This window comes from Eleutherodactylus coqui, chromosome 13 (assembly GCF_035609145.1).
Source record: "Eleutherodactylus coqui strain aEleCoq1 chromosome 13, aEleCoq1.hap1, whole genome shotgun sequence".
In the NCBI taxonomy this organism is placed as follows: domain Eukaryota; kingdom Metazoa; phylum Chordata; class Amphibia; order Anura; family Eleutherodactylidae; genus Eleutherodactylus; species Eleutherodactylus coqui.
This window is the reverse complement of record NC_089849.1, coordinates 94,702,230-94,724,121: the sequence shown is the minus strand read 5'-3', so window position 1 is coordinate 94,724,121 and position 21,892 is coordinate 94,702,230. Positions and strand designations below refer to the sequence as shown.

General features: G+C 41.9%; 1 protein-coding gene across 1 annotated transcript in view; it reads right to left on the bottom strand.

The window, feature by feature from the left end:
• DNAH9 (dynein axonemal heavy chain 9) overlaps window positions 1-21,892 on the bottom strand; it is a 313,610-nt gene that overhangs the window by 101,054 nt on the left and 190,664 nt on the right. Inside the window, exons 43-49 of the mRNA XM_066587296.1 lie at window positions 20,586-20,748; window positions 16,736-16,859; window positions 16,224-16,366; window positions 10,285-10,446; window positions 9,947-10,180; window positions 7,077-7,337; window positions 1,995-2,420 (exon numbers count right to left, since the gene is read on the bottom strand). Of these exons, the coding sequence (XP_066443393.1) occupies window positions 1,995-2,420; window positions 7,077-7,337; window positions 9,947-10,180; window positions 10,285-10,446; window positions 16,224-16,366; window positions 16,736-16,859; window positions 20,586-20,748 (1,513 nt within the window). The remainder of the gene's footprint in view (window positions 1-1,994; window positions 2,421-7,076; window positions 7,338-9,946; window positions 10,181-10,284; window positions 10,447-16,223; window positions 16,367-16,735; window positions 16,860-20,585; window positions 20,749-21,892) is intronic.

The following is a 21,892-nucleotide window of genomic DNA, read 5'->3' as shown; positions in this document are numbered from 1 at the left end:
GCAGTATTATAGTAGTTATATTCTTGTACATAGGAGGCAGTATTATAGTAGTTATATTCTTGTACATAGGAGGCAGTATTATAGTAGTTATATTCTTGTACATAGGAGGCAGTATTATAGTAGTTATATTCTTGTACATAGGGGGCAGTATTATAGTAGTTATATTCTTGTACATAGGGGGCAGTATTATAGTAGTTATATTCTTGTACATAGGGGGCAGTATTATAGTAGTTATATTCTTGTACATAGGAGCAGTATTATAGTAGTTATATTCTTTTACATAGGAGGCAGTATTATAGTAGTTATATTCTTGTACATAGGGGACAGTATTATAGTAGTTATATTCTAGTAGATAGGGGGCAGTATTATAGTAGTTATATTCTTGTACATAGGAGGCAGTATTATAGTAGTTATATTCTTATACATAGGAGGCAGTATTATAGTAGTTATATTCTTGTACATAGGAGGCAGTATTATAGTAGTTATATTCTTGTACATAGGAGGCAGTATTATAGTAGTTATATTCTTGTACATAGGAGGCAGTATTATAGTAGTTATATTCTTGTACATGGGAGCAGTATTATAGTAGTTATATTCTTGTACATAGGATGCAGTATTATAGTAGTTATATTCTTGTACATAGGAGGCAGTATTATAATAGTTATATTCTTGTACATAGGGGGCAGTATTATAGTAGTTATATTCTTATAAATACGGAGCAGTATTATAGTAGTTATATTCTTATTTATAGGAGGGAGTATTATAGTAGTTATATTCTTGTACATAGGGGGCAGTATTATAGTAGTTGTACATAGTTATATTCTTTTACATAGGAGGCAGTACTATAGTAGTTATATTCTTGTACATAGGGGTCAGTATTATAGTAGTTATATTCTTGTCCATAGGGGGCAGTATTATAGTAGTTATATTCTTGTACATAGGAGCAGTATTATAGTAGTTATATTCTTGTACATAGGAGGCGGTATTATAGTAGTTATATTCTTGTACATAGGGGGCAGTATTATAGTAGTTATATTCTTGTACATAGGGGGCAGTATTATAGTAGTTATATTCTTGTACATAGGGGGCAGTATTATAGTAGTTATATTCTTGTACATAGGGGGCAGTATTATAGTAGTTATATACTTGTACATAGGAGGCAGTATTATAGTAGTTATATTCTTGTACATAGGGGGCAGTATTATAGTAGTTATATTCTTGTACATAGGGGGCAGTATTATAGTAGTTATATACTTGTACATAGGAGGCAGTATTATAGTAGTTATATTCTTGTACATAGGGGGCAGTATTATAGTAGTTATATTCTTGTCCATAGGGGGTAGTATTATAGTAGTTATATTCTTGTACATAGGGGCAGTATTATAGTAGTTATATTCTTGTACATAGGAGCAGTATTATAGTAGTTATATTCTTGTACATTGGGGCAGTATTATAGTAGTTATATTCTTGTACATAGGGGGCAGTATTATAGTAGTTATATTCTTGTACATAGGGGGCAGTATTATAGTAGTTATATTCTTGTACATAGGAGGCAGTATTATAGTAGTTATATTCTTGTACATAGGAGACAGTATTATAGTAGTTATATTCTTGTACATAGGAGCAGTATTATAGTAGTTATATTCTTGTACATAGGAGGCAGTATTATAGTAGTTATAGTCTTGTACATAGGAGCAGTATTATAGTAGTTATATTCTTGTACATAGGAGGCAGTATTATAGTAGTTATAGTCTTGTACATAGGTGGCAGTATTATAGTAGTTATATTCTTGTATGTAGGAAGCAGTATTATACTAGTTATATTCTTGTACATAGGGGGCAGTATTATACTAGTTATATTCTTGTACATAGGGGGCAGTATTATAGTAGTTATATTCTTGTACATATGGAGTAGTATTATATCAGTTATATTCTTGCCTATAGGTGGGAGTACTACAACATTACATATTATACATGCTATTGAAATTGACTCACAGCAATTTTAGCTTTGATGCTGGACAGCTTTTCCTGTGCCGCTGCCAATTCAGCGTTTGCTTTTTCCAGAGCTTGGCGTTTTGGTTCCACCTCGCAGTAAACCTCATAGAACTTGACGATATTGACAACCCAGGAACAGAGTCCAGCAGCAGCGAGAGATTTGGAAGCTATAAATTCAGGGTTGAACTCTGGGTCTTGTAGGTAGGGCTGAATGGCTTTTATACAGTTTTCATGGATATTCTCTTTATTAAAGTTTATTAAGGAGTCTAAAAAGCCATCAACTTTGCCCATAACTACTCTGGCAGCCTTCCAGCTCCTGTCCTTTGGGACTTTACCACCAGGGGCTGTGAGGACCATGACTGCCGCTGTAACGTTGGTGACAGCTGAAGGTGGGGAACCAAAAGACTTCAGCTCTGTAAGATTGTTCTGTAAAGACAAAAAACTAGATTAGCTCAGATTTTCTACAATACAAATGCTGCAAGAATGATTTAATCAAAAAATGGTGGCGGTCTTCTAGACTCCTGTCATTCTGTGAAGCAGCAGGGACTCTCTCTCTCCTTTTTCCTGGATCCTTGGACACCCAAAGCTGTAAAGCCTTGTCTGAGTATAGGACTATAACTAAACTTGTGTTGCTTGTGTGATTAGTATGGGATGGGGTAGCCCAACAGTTGGCAGTTAGGGCTGATTTATGTGCAGTTAGAGCCAGACAGGCAGGTTTTATTTTGTGTCACTATCCGAAGTGGCTGATGTGTGTAAAGCTGTACCTTAACCTAAAAGAAATAAATCTCACTTTGAGTTTGAAGACCCATGTCCAAGCTGCTTGAATTGTAGATGTGCCCTGTGGTACATAATCCTGGGCGATCCCCAGCTAATTCCTTCACATTTATGGTAAAAGATGCGGACATACGCACTATAAACAGCAACATGGAGGAGATGGTACAGTCTACAGTGACACAAGAGACAAATTGCCTGGTGGTGAATCAGCTGTCGGTGCTAACTAAAGCTACCAGTAAGGATCAAGGTCTCCTGCAGGAGCTGCTGAAGCGTGTGGCTGAACTAGCCATGGCACGACCCGTGACACAACCAGTCAGGTAACCACAAGTCACACAAGTGAGACAATATATCCAGAAAATGGAGTCCGATGATAATGTTGAGGCCTTTTTGCAACGTTTGAGAGGATAGTGACACATGAAGTGTGGCCAGAGGCCTGCTAGCTGATCGCTCCCTTCCTGACGGAAGAAACACAAAGCGTATTTCGATCTGGAGGCAGACTCCGTTCAGAACTGTGGTACCCTGAAAGCTGAGGTTATGGCTCATTTGTGGGTAATTATAGTGGTTCAACCCCAGTGGCTTCACTAATGCACTTACCGATTGGACAGACCATCACAGTCACAAATGTACGACCTCATCCATCTGACTAAAAAACACAACCAGAAATTTTGATGGCACCTGAAATCGTACAAAGAGTTGTCCTTGATGGATACCTGAGAGCACTATCACTTGCACTGAAAAGGTGGCTCAGCCATGGAGACTCTAAAACGCCCAATCAGCTAGTGGATCTTTTGGAATGGTATTCAGTGACTTAAGGACTGCTCGTTCTCACTGAGCAGTTTCCCTCTGGCCCATGTAAGACCAAGAACCCCCGTGGTAAGACTGTGCTGGGGTACAGTGGTGCTGGGAAGGTTAATAAGTCCTCATGATTAGGCTGGGAGGGGCAGCCCATCAGTTCACAGTTGGGGCCAATTTATGTCTAGTTAGATCTGCACAGCCAGATTTTACTTTTTGTAACTTTGACTTTGAAGACCCGTGTCTAAGCTACTTAAATTGAAGGTGTTCCCTACGGTACAAAATCCTGGGCGATCCTCAAATAATTCCCTCACAATATACAAGACGACAACCATTGTAAAAGCCACGTGTCATGGAGTCTTGTGAAATGTTATATTTAGGGATCAGGGGAGAGAAGTTGAGGGTGGAGCGACTTCTGCTAAAAATATGATCCAAATGGTAAAGAAATTCCTTTAGGTAAAGTATTAGGTGCTGCCAGTCCAAGTTTTGCCATAACAGGGTGCAGTAATGTATCTCGCAGAAAACTAAAGACCCTAGGTGCAACCCTTTCGACTAGAAAGATTATTGAGGCAAGGGAATTTACCCAATTCTTCTTTAATAATTAAACAGCCAGTATAACGCGTTTCGGGGACGCAGCCCCTTCCTCAGAAATGGCTGGATTGAGTTTGGTAGAGGATGAAACAGATAATTGCCGCACTCGAGGGAGAAGAATTACAGGTTTCCCTGTAGGGTTCGTCTGTTATGAGACAGGAAAGATCTGTAGAGAATGATTTCAGAACTAGATGAGGCTTTATTCCTGAACAGCATTCAAGTCAAATAGAAATATCTAGGAAGGACAGGTGGGATGTATCACTGTGTTCAGCTTTATAATATGAGTGGTACTTGTAACATAAGATGGGATATGGCACCACTTTAAGTCAATAGACTAGACTAAACTGGGTCACTTGTCTCTAATCCAAACAGTACAAATATGACTGATTGCGGAAGGTACAGAATGTGCTTACATAAAACCCAGCAAAGGCTGCAGTCGTCAAGTCAGTAACAAACACATAATGATCAGCGCTAAAGAGTGCATCTTTTGGGTGTATTATAATTTAAAGGGGTTGTCCCGCGGCAGCAAGTGGGTCTATACACTTCTGTATGGCCATATTAATGCACTTTGTAATGTACATTGTGCATTAATTATGAGCCATACAGAAGTTATAAAAAGTTTTTCACTTACCTGCTCCGTTGCTAGCGTCCTCGTTTCCATGGAGGCCGTCTAATTTTCGGCGTCTAATGGCCAAATTAGACGCGCTTGCGCAGTCCGGGTCTTCTTCTTTCCTCAATGGGGCCGCTCATGCTGGATGCCGGCTCCGTGTAGCTCCGCCCCGTCACGTGCCGATTCCAGCCAATCAGGAGGCTGGAATCGGCAATGGACCGCACAGAAGCCCTGCGGTCCATCGAGAGAGAAGATCCCGGCGGCCATCTTCAGCAGGTAAGTAAGAAGTCACCGGAGCTCGGGGATTCAGGTAAGCACTCTCCGGTGTTCTTTTTTAACCCCTGCATCGGGGTTGTCTCGCGCCGAATGGGGGGGGGGGGGGGGGGGGTTGAAAAAAAAAAAAAAACCTGTTTCGGCGTGGGACAACCCCTTTAAGTCCGCAGGCTATAAGCCTATCCTGACTGTGTTTAACTGAAACAGGTGTAGGGATTGTTACAATGTATCAAAACTTTCTTCTGTATCAGACTATGCAGTGTCTGACTATTTACACGGGATGGTTTGGATGCGGTTAAAACTGAACCAAAAACTGTAATGGCAAAACCGCCTACGTTTTGCTGTAATCTTACCTATGTGGTTTTCGGATTAGTTTTTACTAAACCCAAACCTCCTTGTGTTTCACACTAGTCAAACTACCAACGACCACTTGTCCGTCCGTGAGTGAGTTACATGCTCCACCCCTAATCACATGACAGTGATGTTTATCAAAGGTCCTTCATCCAGAGTAAATGAGTTATATGCTCCGCCCCTGAACACATGACGGTGAGGTCATCACAGGTCCTATTCTATAGCAACTGAGACCGCGGGTGTTTGTAGGGGATGCATATCTCACTCAGGATGACCTCCGGATGAAGTACCTATGATGATGTTACCATCATGTGATTAGAAGCGGAGCATGTAAAGCACTCTGGATGATCAGGGGCGGAGCAAGAGTGAATGAGTTACATGCTCCGCCCCGTTCACATGACGGTGACATCATCAAAGATCCTTCATCCCAAGTGAGTCCGTTACATGCTCCGCCCCCATTCACATGACAGTGACATCAAAGGTCCTGTAAGCACCCAGCTGCTGTCTGGCTACGTGTTTGTTAGTATTCCATAGCAACTGAGGTCGCAGGGGGTTTGTAGGGGATGGAATACTAATGAACCCCTACAGCAGTCGTGTGCTTACAGGACCTGTCTAATAGATCGGCTCACTGCGGAAAATCACAGCATGCCCCGATTTGAATCCCGCAAGCGAAGAATTGCTATGATTCTTCGCTTGTGGACGTCGGGCTGCGTTTTCCATAGTTATCCTATGGAAAGCGTGTCATGCGAGGTCTGCGGGCAATTTATCGTTGCGGATCTCACAATGACAACTTGCCCGTGGACAACCAGCCCATTGCGCAACCACGCAGTGTAAATGGAGGTTCTGAAGCTGCTACCTGTCTGTTTCCTGTACAGGCAGCAGCTTCAGTTATATTCTTTTTAGTGACTCTCTTCAGTCACTTTGCCACCCTCCCAGAGCATACGCCATCTACTTTGTCGCCAAACACTGAGCTCCTTGCAAATTGTGTCTACCCGCTACCCTCACACAGAGATCCTGCTATCTCCTGACTTCGCCTGCCCTCCCTTCTCACAACCCCTGATACCCCCTAAAAGCTCCTACTAACACCCTGACTCTTAACCCCCACAGAGCCTCTGCCACTTGGTGCCCTTCTGTACCCTCCTTCCCTAATACAGCTTCTGCCTGTTTTCCTAACCTCCTTTAGCTGCCATTTAGGATTTGCAGCCCCCATTAACCCCTAATAACATGGGTTACGTGTCACAAGTGAATCACAGTTCCTGCTATTTACTTTGAACTCTTTGCTGAAAAAGTTGCTTGTGATCTGGACCAAACATCCAAAACCCTGTATTTTTGGTTGCGTCACATCGTGGGCAGCTAATGTGACCACATTTACAATTACTACTTGCAATCTTGGTGTTACACAACTGAACTCGCCTGTAGCCCCGGCCTGAAGACTGAAAGTGTGTATTTCACTGACAGCAAACAGAGATTTTGAAATTGACAAAGTATATTAGAATATTGCAAAACTTCTGTATATACAAACATACAAACTTTACAAATTTCCCTCCTACAAGGCTGTTCCCTGAAGGACATAGCAAGCTATAAAACAATACAGGAGTGAAAGGAAGACAGAAGCCAATTGGCTAAAGCTGAGGGACCACAGAAGACACGGACTCGGAGTTCCCTCCAAACCTGGAGCAGTATAGCTGTACCTTGTTGAGGGTGTTCAGGGCTTCTTGAGCTGCTACTAAAGCGGGTTCTGCTTTGGCCAAATCCGTCTCGCAGTCCTTCTGCTTCTTCCCAACCTCCTCTGCTATAACTGCCACCTTCTTTTCTTCCTCGTCCGCAATGGTTTTCTCCTTCCCCACCTTTTCCGTCTCCACCCCAACCACCTGGATGAGTTTATCCGCATCCTCATTTTTCTGTTTTAGTTCCACCTCTTGTGCTGCTAGTTTGCCTTTCAGATCATCCACCTGTCACGAGAGACAATGTGATTACTGGATAGGTAAGCAGCTTAAACAATGCAGGACATGGCAAGTGCCCCCAGGTTACAGACTACTGTGTAAATCATGGAACAATGGTAGGTAGGACCGGGATGAGGGATTGGAAACCGCCTCAAATCAATGAGCGTTTCCATCAATCGCATTCGCCACTCTGTCCAACGCCTTCTCAGTGGGGCAGGAGGCTGCGGAATATGTTGGTGTTATATAAATAAGGGATATATTATCATGCTACTTGCATTATTCCATACCTTTTCTGCCAGAAGAACCCTAGCTCCATTTACAGCTGTTAGACAGCTAACATACGCTGTCAATCTTGACCATATCCCCTTCGACTCACCGTCGGACCCTGGGATAAGAACGCGGGGTGCCAATGGTTGTCATAGTACCGTAGCCCTGGGCCTAGTTAAGGCTGACAGGGCTGACATATATTTAACTCTACTAAGCTCTACCTGGTCATACAGGTAAAAGTAAGAATATAATATACTGCAACGCTGAAGTATTGCAGTACACTGTAGAAGCAATCAAAAGATCGCAAGTTCAATTTTCTTGAAGGGACTCAAAAACCTGTAAATTTGAGTCAAATGATTTTTTAAAAATAAATATTAAAAATTGGCCTAGTATCTGACACTCTTTCATCACTGATTAGTTTTGAATTGGTTCACCAAGAGGGAGCGCGATTTGCTTTATTTGCCCAGGGCACCAAAATACCTTCTCCCAGTCTTGATGGTACAATAGAAGTAGTAGGGCCTAAATACTTGAAAGGTCACTGTCCCCCTTCCCAGTACCTCTCCTGAAATGCTTTATGCTGCTGTGGACATGTTTTCTTACTCCCATGCTCCTAAAAACTATTAACCCCTTGTGAAACTGCAAACAAATGGCAGAAATAAGTATGCCTACACGACTGACTTATTGTTTCATGGTGAGATTAGAACATCTTCCTTCTCTTTACATTCATAAAGTAATAACGTACTGGGATTTTAGCAATTACTGTAGATACATTTTTTACACTTTTTTAAACCTATTGAGACCACAAAAAAAAAATCGAAATGTTAGTTGTGGAGAAAAAAAGCGCAAGGTGCGTCATGCTCAGCTAAAGTGGTGAGGCGCTCTGGAATCAAGTAGAAGTCGGAGATTAGAAGGGTAGAGTCATTGGGGAATAACATTACGGCTGTACAGCATTGTTAGAACAATTACTTTCAGGAGATGCTGGCGGCCAAGAGTCTCAGGATGGGAGAGGGGGGGGGGGATCTTTTGGGTTCTGGAACAGAATATATTACTTGCATTTGAAATACTTTGTAACTAAATGAATTCATTTCCAGTTGGCCTCTACAACTATATTTTCACAAGTTGAACGCAGTTAAAGGAATCCTCTCCTGTGTACAGGGTAGAAAGGTTAAAGAAGAACTCATGGGTATCTTTATTGTGCTTCCTGATGCCTAACCCTCCCACCAAACCAATGCCTAGGGCCCAAGGAGACCGTTTGGGAACCTCTCTGTCAGATTTGTCTTCTCTGTGCTGAACTATGGTTGCTAAAAGCTCATTTACATGCAAAGATCATCTTTGAAATGGCTGGAAGATTGAAAGGTTTTGTGATCTATTTGCATAAAGTGTTAATGGCCATCGTCATTTGCATGTAAAAGAGCCTTCAGGAGCTGTTTGCAGAGCCCAGCATGTGATTAATTAAACACCCAGCTGCATTGTCCTCTTCAAAGCTGCGGGCAGGTTACAATGTTATCTGCTGTCTCCCGTGGAGATAACAGCATGTGGTCTGTTGAGAGATACTTTATCTTTCTCTAGCTGAACCATGGATTTTAAGTAGAGATGAGCGAACGTACTTGGTAAAGCACTACTCGTCCGAGTAATGTGCTTTATCCGAATACCTCCCCGCTCGTCCTGAAAGATTCGGGGAGCGCCGCTGCTGACAGGTGAGTTGCGGCGGGGAGCAGAGGAGAGCGGGCGGGAGAGAAGGAGAGAGAGATCTCCCCTCCGTTCCTCCCCGCTCTCCCCTGCAGCTCCCTGCTCCGTGGCGCTCCCCGAATCTTTCAGGACGAGCGGGGAGATACTCGGATAAAACACATTACTCGGACGAGTAGTGCTTTACCGAGTACGTTCGCTCATCTCTAATTTTAAGTTCAACTTAAAATCATCGTTCAAGCGAAAACTAGTTTGAGCGAAAAACCTGTAAATGGGCCTTTAGAATGACACAGAAAGATATAACTACATGCAAATGGCTGCTAAGTAGCTGCTCACATATATCTCCATGTTTAAGGGGAGGAAAGCAAAGACAGCGAGGCTAAGATTTCTTCCTACTTAAAACAATAAGGAACAACCACAAAGTGCCAAGTTTGAAGATGCCATATGGACCTGGAGAGGAATACTACTTGGATCAATTTAGAATCAAGGACAACTCTAAATGCCACCTAGGGTTGGAGGTGTGGTCAAAGTAAAAAGGGGTGGGGATTACCTCTGAAAAACAGGATGTAGTGCATTCTTCTATGATAGAACAGATAGGACGGCAGCTAGCTGGCCACACCTGTAACACTGAGCACGGGGTCTGACATCATGGTGGGACAACATACCTGGGCCGAGGTGCTGTTCAACTTTTCTAAGCCATTCTCCAGACGTTCCATCTTGGCAGCAAGTTCCTTGCGCTTTTTACACAGCAAGTTTTGATACAACTTGATCTGTTCTAGGAAAGACTTGGGGGTTGTATAATTATAGCGGCGTTCGTTGCTCAGATATGATTTGGACATCTCATTCACACTGGTGTGCACATAGGCCATGAAGTTACTTATGGATTCCTTCACATTTGCCTGAGGTGAAGCATAAGAAAAAAATAACCAAGAAAAATCTCTTTTATAGTATTTCCCACTACGGCAGAAACTACAAAAAGCTCCTGGTGGAACGGAGATCTCACCTCAATGTTCTCCGTTTCTTGGAGAAATCGCAGGCTGACAGACTCTAGCGCCTCCTGTGGCCACTCATGGAACCAATCAATGGCGGTGCAGTTTACCACTGCGGGGAATTTTCTGCTTCGAACCCGTAACTTGTTACCAACCGGGGAGAAACATAGCGCAACCTAAGGAGGGATAAGTGACATCAGTAAACTCCAAATGATAGGATCCCAAGAATTATGTAGGCATTCCTTCTACAAGGTGGTACTCTACCCAAACATATTGAGGATCCTAATTCCTATCTATTAAGGGCAGTGTTCTACGAGTTATATTCTTGTTTATATTGTAGGGGAAAGGAATATAGTACTCATATTCTTGTACATAGGGGGCAGTATTATAGTAGTTATATTCTTGTACATAGGGGGCAGTATTATAGTAGTTATATTCTTGTACATGGGGGGCAGTATTATACTAGTCATATTCTTGTACATAGGAGGACAGTATTATAGTAGTTATATTCTTGTACATAGGGGGCAGTATTATAGTAGTTATATTCTTGTACATAGGGGGCAGTATTATAGTAGTTATATTCTTGTACATAGGGGGCAGTATTATAGTAGTTATATTCTTGTACATAGGAGGCAGTATTATAGTAGTTATATTCTTGTACATAGGGGGCAGTATTATAGTAGTTATATTCTTGTATATAGGAGGAAGTATTATAGTAGTTATATTCTTGTACTTTGGGAGCAGTATTATAGTAGTTATATTCTTGTACATAGGAGGCAGTATTATAGTAGTTATATTCTTGTACATAGGGGATAGTATTATAGTAGTTATATTCTTGTACATAGGGGGCAGTATTATAGTAGTTATATTCTTGTACATAGAGTGCAGTATTATAGTAGTTATATTCTTGTACATATGGGGCAGTATTATAGTAGTTATATTCTTGTACATAGGGGGCAGTATTATAGTAGTTATATTCTTGTACATAGGAGGCAGTATTGTAGTAGTTCTATTCTTGTACATAGGAGGCAGTATTATAGTAGTTATATTCTTGTACATAGGAGGTAGTATTATAGTAGTTATATTCTTGTACATAGGGGGCAGTATTATAGTAGTTATATTCTTGTACATAGAGTGCAGTATTATAGTAGTTATATTCTTGTACATATGGGGCAGTATTATAGTAGTTATATTCTTGTACATAGGGGGCAGTATTATAGTAGTTATATTCTTGTACATAGGAGGCAGTATTGTAGTAGTTCTATTCTTGTACATAGGAGGCAGTATTATAGTAGTTATATTCTTGTACATAGGAGGTAGTATTATAGTAGTTATATTCTTGTACATAGGGGGCAGTATTATAGTAGTTATATTCTTGTACATAGGCGCAGTATTATAGCAGTTATATTCTTGTACATAGGAGGCAGTATTGTAGTAGTTATATTCTTGTACATAGGAGGCAGTATTATAGTAGTTATATTCTTGTACATAGGAGGCAGTATTGTAGTAGTTATATTCTTGTACATAGGCGCAGTATTATAGTAGTTATATTCTTGTACATAGGAGGCAGTATTGTAGTAGTTATATTCTTGTACATAGGGGGGCAGTATTATAGTAGTTATATTCTTGTACATAGAGGGCAGTAAAATAGTAGTTATATTCTTGTACATAGGGGCAGTATTATAGTAGTTATATTCTTGTACATAGGGGGCAATACTATAGTAGTTATATTCTTGTACATAGAGGCAGTATTATAGTAGTTATATTCATGTACATAGGGGGCAGTATTATAGTAGTTATATCCTTGTACATAGGGGGCAGTATTATAGTAGTTATATTCTTGTACGTAGGGGGCAGTATTATAGTAGTTATATTCTTGTACATGGGAGGTAGTATTATAGCAGTTATATTCTTGTACATAGGATGCAGTATTATAGGAGTTATATTCTTGTACATAGGATGCAGTATTATAGTAGTTATATACTTGTACATAGGGGGCAGTATTATAGTAGTTATATTCTTGCACATAGGAGCACTATTATAGTAGTTATATTCTTGTACATAGGGGGCAGTATTATAGTAGTTATATTCTTGTACACAGGTGGCAGTATTATAGTAGTTATATTCTTGTACATAAGGGGCAGTATTATAGTAGTTATATTCTTGTACATAGGGGGCAGTATTATAGCACTTATATTCTTGTACATAGGGGGCAGTATTATAGTAGTTATATTCTTGTACGTAAGAGGCAATATTATAGTAGTTATATTCTTGTACATAGGGGACAGTATTATAGTAGTTATATTCTTGTACATAGGGGACAGTATTATAGTAGTTATATTCTTGTACATAGGGGATAGTATTATAGTAGTTATATTCTTGTACATAGGATGCGGTATTATAGTAGTTATATTCTTTTACATAGGAGGCAGTATTATAGGAGTTATATTCTTGTACATACGAGGCAGTATTATATTAGTTATATTCTTGTACAAAGGGGAGCAGTATTATAGTAGTTATTTTCTTGTACATAGGGGACAGTATTATAGTAGTTATATTCTTGAACATAGGGGGCAGTGTTACAGTAGTTATATTCTTGTACATAGGGGACAGTATTATAGTAGTCATATTCTTGTACATAGGGGGCAGTGTTATAGTAGTTATATTCTTGTACATAGGGGACAGTATTATAGTAGTCATATTCTTGAACATAGGGGGCAGTGTTACAGTAGTTATATTCTTGTACATAGGGAGAAGTATTATAGTAGTCATATTCTTGTACATAGGGGGCAGTGTTATAGTAGTTATATTCTTGTACATAAGGGGCAGTATTATAGTAGTTATATTCTTGTACATAGGGGACAGTATTATAGTAGTTATATTCTTGTACATAGGGGGCAGTGTTATAGTAGTTATATTCTTGTACATAGGGGCAGTATTATAGTAGTTATATTCTTGTACACAGGAGGCAGTATTATAGTGATTATATTCTTGTACATAGGGCGCAGTATTATAGTAGTTATATTCTTGTACATAGGGGACAGTATTATAGTAGTTATATTCTTGTACATAGGGGGCAGTGTTATAGTAGTTATATTCTTGTACATAAAGGGCAGTATTATAGTAATTATATTCTTGTACATAGTTATATTCTTTAGCTTAACAATAACTGTTATTGTGTTAAGATTACAACAGGTATTTAATGGCTTAAAATAGCTTGTTGCAAAAAGTTATCAGTCAAATTAAACTTTTCTACATCTGTAGAGGGCAGTTATAGTCTTGTACATGGGGGGCAGTATTATAGCCTTATTATACTTGTACATAGGGACAATAATATATTAGATTTAGGTTTACAGATTGGTGGCAATGGTTGAGTAGATAAGTCACATTGTATTGATTAGCACCCAGAAAACACTAGTAAACACTGGTCTAATGCAAACAATGAACTACTCTCTAAGCACAGTCAAGATCTATTTAATAATCCCTGAGTTAATGTGGCCTCTACCTGAGTAAAAGTCTAAGAGGCAGAGATTTCAATGCCCACAAGAGTTGTCATAGTCTGCTTTGCTATTGAATTATACTCCTCTAGTACTCCACCTGTGTCAGTCTTTACTGATATTCCATTCATGCAGTAGGAGCTTTGGATTGTAAAGCTATAATAGAAATGGGATAGGACTGTGGGAACTGCTGGGAAATAGAAGAATAAATGCATTGTTTAAATAAATACTGCTATGTGTGAGAGCTGGCCTTGAAGAACTGCTTGAAAGGTTCCTGTTCATCCTATGGGAGCTCAGCATTTAGGGATCTGTGACTCAGGATTCCCCGCGATAAGCCGCTTGTTGTTTGCTGTATTTGTAGTATTTAAGGAGTCTTTAAACACAAACATATTTGCAATCGGAAATGCCAGAATCCCTTCTGCAGAAATAATAGCTTCTTGTGGCGTCTGAATGGGCTAATCATTGTTTCAGACTTTTCTAAGGGATTGTGGTTATGTAATCATGTTTGAGATGCATCTTCTGAGAACGTCTAGAAAGCGCACAAAAGAAAAGCAAAGCCCCAGACATCCCAGTAATGATGCTTCTGAGTGTGAGGACCGGACGGCTACATCTGCTCACATCCTCTATAGAGCGAGCAATAAAGGAAAAAATGCTTATGTGACTGGTGATATTATTCAAAGGCCTATTGATTACATGTTGGAGCAGTCAAACGGGCGACCATCAGGGAAGTTTAAAGGGACCTGAAAATGAGGGCCATTGCTACACTGTACTTATGTAAAGACCTTATTTAATAATAACAATCATTTTTAGGTCTCATGTCCATGGCTAAAATAACATTTAAAATCAGCAGTGTGATCCGCGCCCCATAGGGATGCATTGGACACCTGCAGGTAGTTAAATACCTGCGGATGTCATTTTCCCCTGAGGCGCAGATTGCGTGTGTGGGAAGCCACCCGCGGCATGCTCCATTTTAGTGCGGGTCTCTCGTGGGGACGGCTCCCGCAGGCTTCTATTGAAGGCTATGGAAGCAGTCCGGATCCGTGGCACACCCGCAGTGGTACTTCTGCTCTCTGGCGCGGGAGAGCAGGAGTTAAAAAGAAAAAAAAATTGAGTGCACGGCGCATGGGCGTGGCACGCTGCCGGTGTGCCGAGCACATCTGCCGGGTAGAAAAAAGAAGATCCGGCCGCGACGGAGGGAAGATCCGCAGCGTCCGGACAGGTAAGTAATCCTTCTTTTTAGGCCTCATGTCCGCAGGAAAGGAGGGACCCGCTGCGGGATTCTGCATGGAGAATCCGCGGCGGGCCTGATTCTCCCCATGGACATGAGGCCTTATATAGCACCAACATATTCTGCGGTACTTTACAAAGCAGAGGGAACATGAAAAGACTAAAGCAATCATTACATACACAATAGGAGTGAGGGCCCTGTGTTCACCTACGATCTATGATAATAGAGGGGTGACACAAGAGGTATAAGTACTTGTTCTGTACAATGGTCCAGCCATAGGATAATATACATACAGCTGAATTAGCTAGTATCCCTGTATATACAGATATGAAGGGCATTAGGGTGAATGGTGGGAGGGGATACTGCTGGATGAAGGGGTCAGGTTCTGGAGGAGAATGCAGAAGTGTGAACAGAATTGGGTTATGATGACCCGTTTACACGCAATGATCGTTGCTGCAAACAAAAGTGGGCGATTATTGTTACATCTATATATGAGCTAACGAGTGAATGACTAACAAGAATTGTGCACTTCTCCTAAGTCGTTCAGTTTCAGATGGCATAACAGTCATCGGCGGCTCGTTACGTTTAAACACTCCACACTGAGCGTTTCACATAGAATGTGAGAAACTGAACGAGAAGTGAACCATTCACAACGATGATCTGCCAGTCTGAACAGGCTGCACGAGCGCAAACAACTGCGAACCACGTAGCGGTGATGTCACTTGCTCTGCTCATGTATAAGGGGCCTTAGAGATTAGGGAATGTGATGGATGATGTGTTTTTTGGGCACATTTAAAACAGTTGATATTGGTGATTAATCTGAACGTCTAGGGTAGCACATTCCAGAGAACTGGTGCAGCTCAGGAGAGTTTTGTAGGCTGGAGGTTCATATTATGGAGGATGTTCGTCTGAGATCATTAGAAGAATGGAGAGTAAGGGTAAGTAGACAGATGTGGGAAGAGATATATATAACAGCTCTGTGGAGAGCTTTATGGATGAGAGTGATTTGTTTCAGTTGTGTTCTATAGTGGACGGGTGACCACTGGAGGCATTGGTGTAAGCAATAATATGCCTGTATGGGGCCAGCACGTCTTTCAGCCTCTGACCACTCTGTCTTGCTCAAGATCGGCGCACTCTGCTTCTGTAATACTATGTACTGCTGGGACCCTTCAACTAGGCATCTCTCACCCTGTGACCTCTCCGAGATCACTCTCAGGGGCAGACTTACTTTCAGCTGTCTCCGAACTCTATCAATGAAGAATTTCCAGCAGTTTTCTCTTGTATCCAGCAAGCCTTGACTCTTCACTTCATTCCTGACACTTCCAATAATATTTTCCACCTCATCGTCTGCAAATAAGTCGGGGATCTCACCTTGCAAGAAAAGAATATACTCCATAGTTTACATTGCAAGGGTGGGGGATATGCTAACTAGAACCCCACACAAGAAAGAGGTGGCTGGACCTTATAGTGAGCGGGAGCTAGTGTGAAGAAAGAGCCCAAAGATTACAGCGGCTAACTTTTATCTGCTATTCACTTACATGCAGAGGGGAAGCATGAAGGGCTGCCTCTCCTCTAGTCTCACCATAGAAGTCTTTGAGAGAGAGACTTGTATGGTCCCTGGACAGCTATCAGCCCAGCTCCACATAAGCATGTCTCTTTTTCCAATATGTGATGGGGACAGACGGCTACTGGAGGCTTCCAGCACAACTTAGACTCAAGTGGAAAGCGGGATTTGCTTACCAGATGCCAGCAAGTCATTGACTAGCACAAGGAACTTCTCATCGGCCACCTGAGCATCAGTCATAAGGAAAACTGTTCCCACATTCTTCACTCCTGCTTTAATGTATTGGTTTGCCAAGTCAGCCTGGGGGTACAAAGGAGAACATTCTCATTTATGACCAGGTAATCCGTGTGGGTGAAGGCGACGCTGGTGATAACTCTACATGCGTCGCTACCAGCAAGATAGTAATTTATTTAAAGAGACACTTTCATCAAAAAGGAACATTTGTTTTTTAAACTCAATAGGTCACATGACCGATGGGTAATCACTCTATTACATGAGCGGAAAAATGGTCGTTTGTCAGCAGCACATCTTCCTGTGTAAAAGGGGGAAGTGCTGCCGACAATAATGGGAACCAATGGTCACAAGAACAGTCCTACGACACGAACAATTGTTGGTGTGACCATACATCCCCGACAACTGCCTAGAATAAAAGGTCCTTAAACAAGCACCAATCAACATGCTACAGTATATAATCACATGGTGCTCATTGAGGGCTATTTACCTCCCCTTGTACTCTTAAGGCCCTATTCACATCACATTTAGTGCCTACGTTGGAAGGATCTCCTGATTTACACCTGTGACATATCACACTGTATAGTCATCAGAGAGGTAAATCGCCCACATGCTCCCACTGCAAAGGAAACAGATACTGCACAGTCCACACAATTACATGTGGATGAAACATGGTCTATTGCAGGATTCTGTGCCACAAAAAAAAGTATATTCACACATACCAGCCCTACAGAGGCCAAAAGGGCACTGTTTTGGCCTCCTTTGAGCAAATACTGTCCTCTGAATCCATTTGACAAGTCTGAATACAGTAAGACAAAGCACAGGGTTTCCGTGAATGATGTGATAAAAGATAGCGTTCCTGACTCACATCACAGGCCTCTCACTAGCCAAGCCAGAAACCTACTGCACACTAATGAGGGGCAAATATCCCGAAACAGCTGTCTGTGTATGGATTCTGGCTTGGCTTTCAATTCCCCGTCATTGTTTCAAGCCTTGTATAGAGTCTAACACTGACTTCCAGCTTTGCTCCCTTCCAATATTCGGTGCTGCAGAGGTATAGTTCCATCTCCTTTATTTGCATATTACCCAGAGGAGCATGCATGGCCTTATAAGTCTCCTCACTCACTCACCTTCTAGATGCTCTCCGTAAGGAGAAAAGATAGCGTTCCTGATAGCTTCCTTGTAATAGTGAACCTATGCTTACTGCTCTCGCATATTCCTGCTGTAATGACTGTGCCAGGAGACACGAGGAGCTGCCGTTACATTAGGCCATTCTTCAGGTTTATGTTTTAGTTTCTTTTCATGCTTTCCTTTCAAGAGCCATAACATTTTTATTTTTCCTATTGACATAGCCGTATAAGGGCTTGTTGTTCGCAGGACAGGTTGTATTTTTTAATGGTACCAACTGCAGCACCATGTAATGTGTTCGAAGACTTCAAAAGTTTACAAGTGGGGTGAAATGTACACAAAGCACAGTTGTAACATTCTTCAGAGGTGTGGGGGTTTGCCCTTGCATCATTTATGGTGTGGCAAAAGTGAGGTGTTAACGTCTTCGTTCTATGGGTCATTACCATTATGACAATACTGTGTTTATAGGTTTTTTTTTGTTTTATTACTCAAAAAAACAATGAAAACCCTTTTACAGAAAAAAAAAATAAAAACTTTTTTTCCCATCCATAGGGAGGTGTAGGGGCTTGTTTTTGTGGGGCGAGCTGTATTATTCAATACTACATTTTTGGGTACACACAACTTCTTGATCACTCTTTATTCAATTTTTTCTGGTAGGTGGAATGACTGAAAAAGCACAATTCTGGCAATATGTTCTTTTTTGTTTTGACAGAATTCCCTGTGTGAGATAAATGAGGCAATCTCAGATAGTTTAGGCTTTTTCGGAAGCAGCGATACCAATTATCCCTTAGGGAACTTGAACGTATGATCGTTTGTTTGCCTCTACAATATACTGCAATACTTCAGTTTTGCAGTATTTTGTATTTGTAATGTTCATATATAAACCTACCACAGGCCACAAAGCAGCTGCTTAAAGGGGTTTTCCAGGGAGAATACTATTGATGACCTGTCCTCAAGATAGGTAATCAATAATTGATCGGCTGGGGTCCATTGCTCGGGGCCCCGACCGATCAGCTGAGCAGACGCATGCTGTCAGTGCCGCAACAACACAGAAGTTGGAGCAGAAGCAGCGGAAGTCTCCGCGCTGACCTCTGTGTAGTGGCCAGCGCTTGTAACTGCAGGCATGTCTCTCACTGAAATCAACGCGAGGCGTGTCTGCAGTTACAAGCGCCGTCCACTACACAGAGGTCGGCGCAGAGGCTTCTGCTTTGACCTATGCATTTGCAGTGCTGACAGCATGTGCCTGCTCAGCTGATTGGTCAAGGTCCCGAGCAACGGACCCCAGCTCATCAACTATTGATGACCTATCCTGAGGATAGGTCATTAATAGTATTCTCCCTGGAAAACCCATTTAATATGGTTAAATACATAGCAGCTCTATGAGCCTTCAGTAATAAATAAATTACCTGAAAGCGCTGCGGAATAAGTTGGCGCTATACAAATAACAAGATTTATTTATTTATTTTTCATGCCTATACCAGTAGAGGCCGATAAAGAATGTATGTAGCAGAGCTGTGTGTGACAACGTGCATGTAGCACAGCTGTGTGTGAGATCCGTGCATGTAGCAGAGCTCTGTGTGTGTGACGCGCATGTAGCAGAGCTCTGTGTGTGTGACGCGCATGTAGCAGAGCTCTGTGTGTGTGACGCGCATGTAGCAGAGCTCTGTGTGTGTGACGCACATGTAGCAGAGCTCTGTGTGTGTGACGCACATGTAGCAGAGTTGTGAGTGGTGTGTGTGATGTGCATGTTGCACAGCTGTGGGTGGTGTGTGTGATGTGCATGTCGCAGAGCTGTGGGTGGTGTGTGTGACGTGCAAGTAGCAGAGCTGTGCGTGCTGTGTGTGACGCACATGTCGCAGAGCTGTGTGTGTGTGACACACGCATGTAAGCAATGACGGTGACATCATCAAAGTCCTAAACCAGCAGGTCTACAGCTCTAATCCCCATTATTATGATATTAGTAAGTGGCACATTGTGCCACCAGAGACACTGGTACTATAATTTCCTAATTACTAGTCCTAATATATAGGTGACCCAGACATGACTACGCAGTGCACCCTTAGTACTTGTCCTAATACATAGGGGACCCAGGCATGACTACACAGTGCAGCCTTAGTACTTGTCCTAATATATAGGGTGACCCAGACATGACTACGCAGTGCACCCTTAGTACTTGTCCTAATATATAGGGGACCCAGACATGGTTACACAGTGCACCCTTAGTACTTGTCCTAATATATAGGGACCCAGACATGACAACACAGGGCACCCTTAGTACTTGTCCGTTCCTGCTCCCTGCTATGTGACACTCCTCTTCACCCCAGCATGGAAACTACATGTGAGCAGCCACGCATAGGTATTTCTGTATCAAGATGATTGGGAGTGCACAGATTGGCATTGCTGACTGTATCTGGCCCCTGGATGAATGTCGTGCACCCCGGTCTACTAATAATAATATAAAAAACCAACACAAACCCCAGCAGTATGAGAGCAGGGAAATGACTGCAGCTTTTAAGGAGGACATAACTGAATGGGGAGCCGATCTCGAGCCCAGAATTATATTACTTCTTGTCCAGCTACAGTTTGTTCAACCTTCTATCTACGTGTCCTCATTCACCAAGCCGGAGATTAGGAAGGGCACCACCCCTCACTCCCTGAACACTTTACCTTCAGATCTGGGATGCCGTAGCCTTTCCTGAGTGTGATTTGAAAGACCTCCAAGGAGCTGATATAAGCTGCCAGTCTTGTCAGACTCTGCTTTCCACTCCCTCCAACGCCAACCAGCAGAGCGTTTCCCCTCGGGGACTCCAGAATGCGGTTAATTCTGCAACTATATTGAAAAAGAACAAAGAAAATAATAAAACTCTTCACTAAACGCAAGTCAGCATCAAGGGAGAACACATTCACAACTCACTGGCCGTGTGACGAGCAGCCATTAATTACCATGACATTTACAGCTGCAGGAAGCAACTAGTGGCTGCTAGATGGTAGGGAGTGCTGGGATTTATAGTTCCCAAGCAAAGGAGCCATGAGCAGCTCTCTTTGTATTAGACGCAGGCCGGGACATAAGTATACTATATTTAGGACCCCCTACTGGGCTACACCTCAGGAATGGGCCAAGACCTAAAATCCCCAAAAACTAGACATCTCATTGTGTCACGCTGAAACAGTTCTATCCAGCTATTACCCCTTTCCAATCCAATTTCTATCCTGGTTTTCCTAGGGGGCTTACTCTTTTTCTGTCATTATACAACGGCGCTATCTGCTGGCTAAAGCCAGTACTGCATTAGGTGACACGTTGGATAGGCTCCGACAGCAGAGAGTCTGGCAATGTACAATAAGAGAACCCTGACGGACGTCTTCCACATCAAAGCTGTACAGCCTTAAATCATAATGTCTTCAGAAGTCAGACAGTGGATTGGAAAGGGTTAATGAGGTTACATTATGTGATTGTTCTCAGTACGAGAAACCAAATCATCTTGTAGATATGATACCTTTTAATGCAAACAAAAATACATGATGTTAATGTGAGCTTTTGGACCTTACAGGGTCCTTCATCAAGGCATAATGAAATGGATAAGAAGAGGCATGCATATATACACACACACACACACACACACACACATACTTATGACAAGGCACAGACATGGATGTGATTAATTTGCACTTAAAAAAAATAGTCCATGGTAAGGGAGTGAAGGTTTTATGCTCCCTGATTTAGTGTGTGTGTGAGTAAGGGGTTCACCAGGCCAGCAGTGTTATCTGTGCTATAGATGTCTCATACCTCCCAGTCACGCATGAATCCTACTGAATAATTTAACCCTCTATTAAAAGTGTGAAAAGTTGTTATAAATTTATATTCCCAAATTCTTCTATGGCTTTGTGACTTGAAACCACCCTTCAATATCATAACTCTCATATCTTCCATGTCGTGTCCATGACTAGAGAAATGCTCGGCCACAGGGAATTCTGTC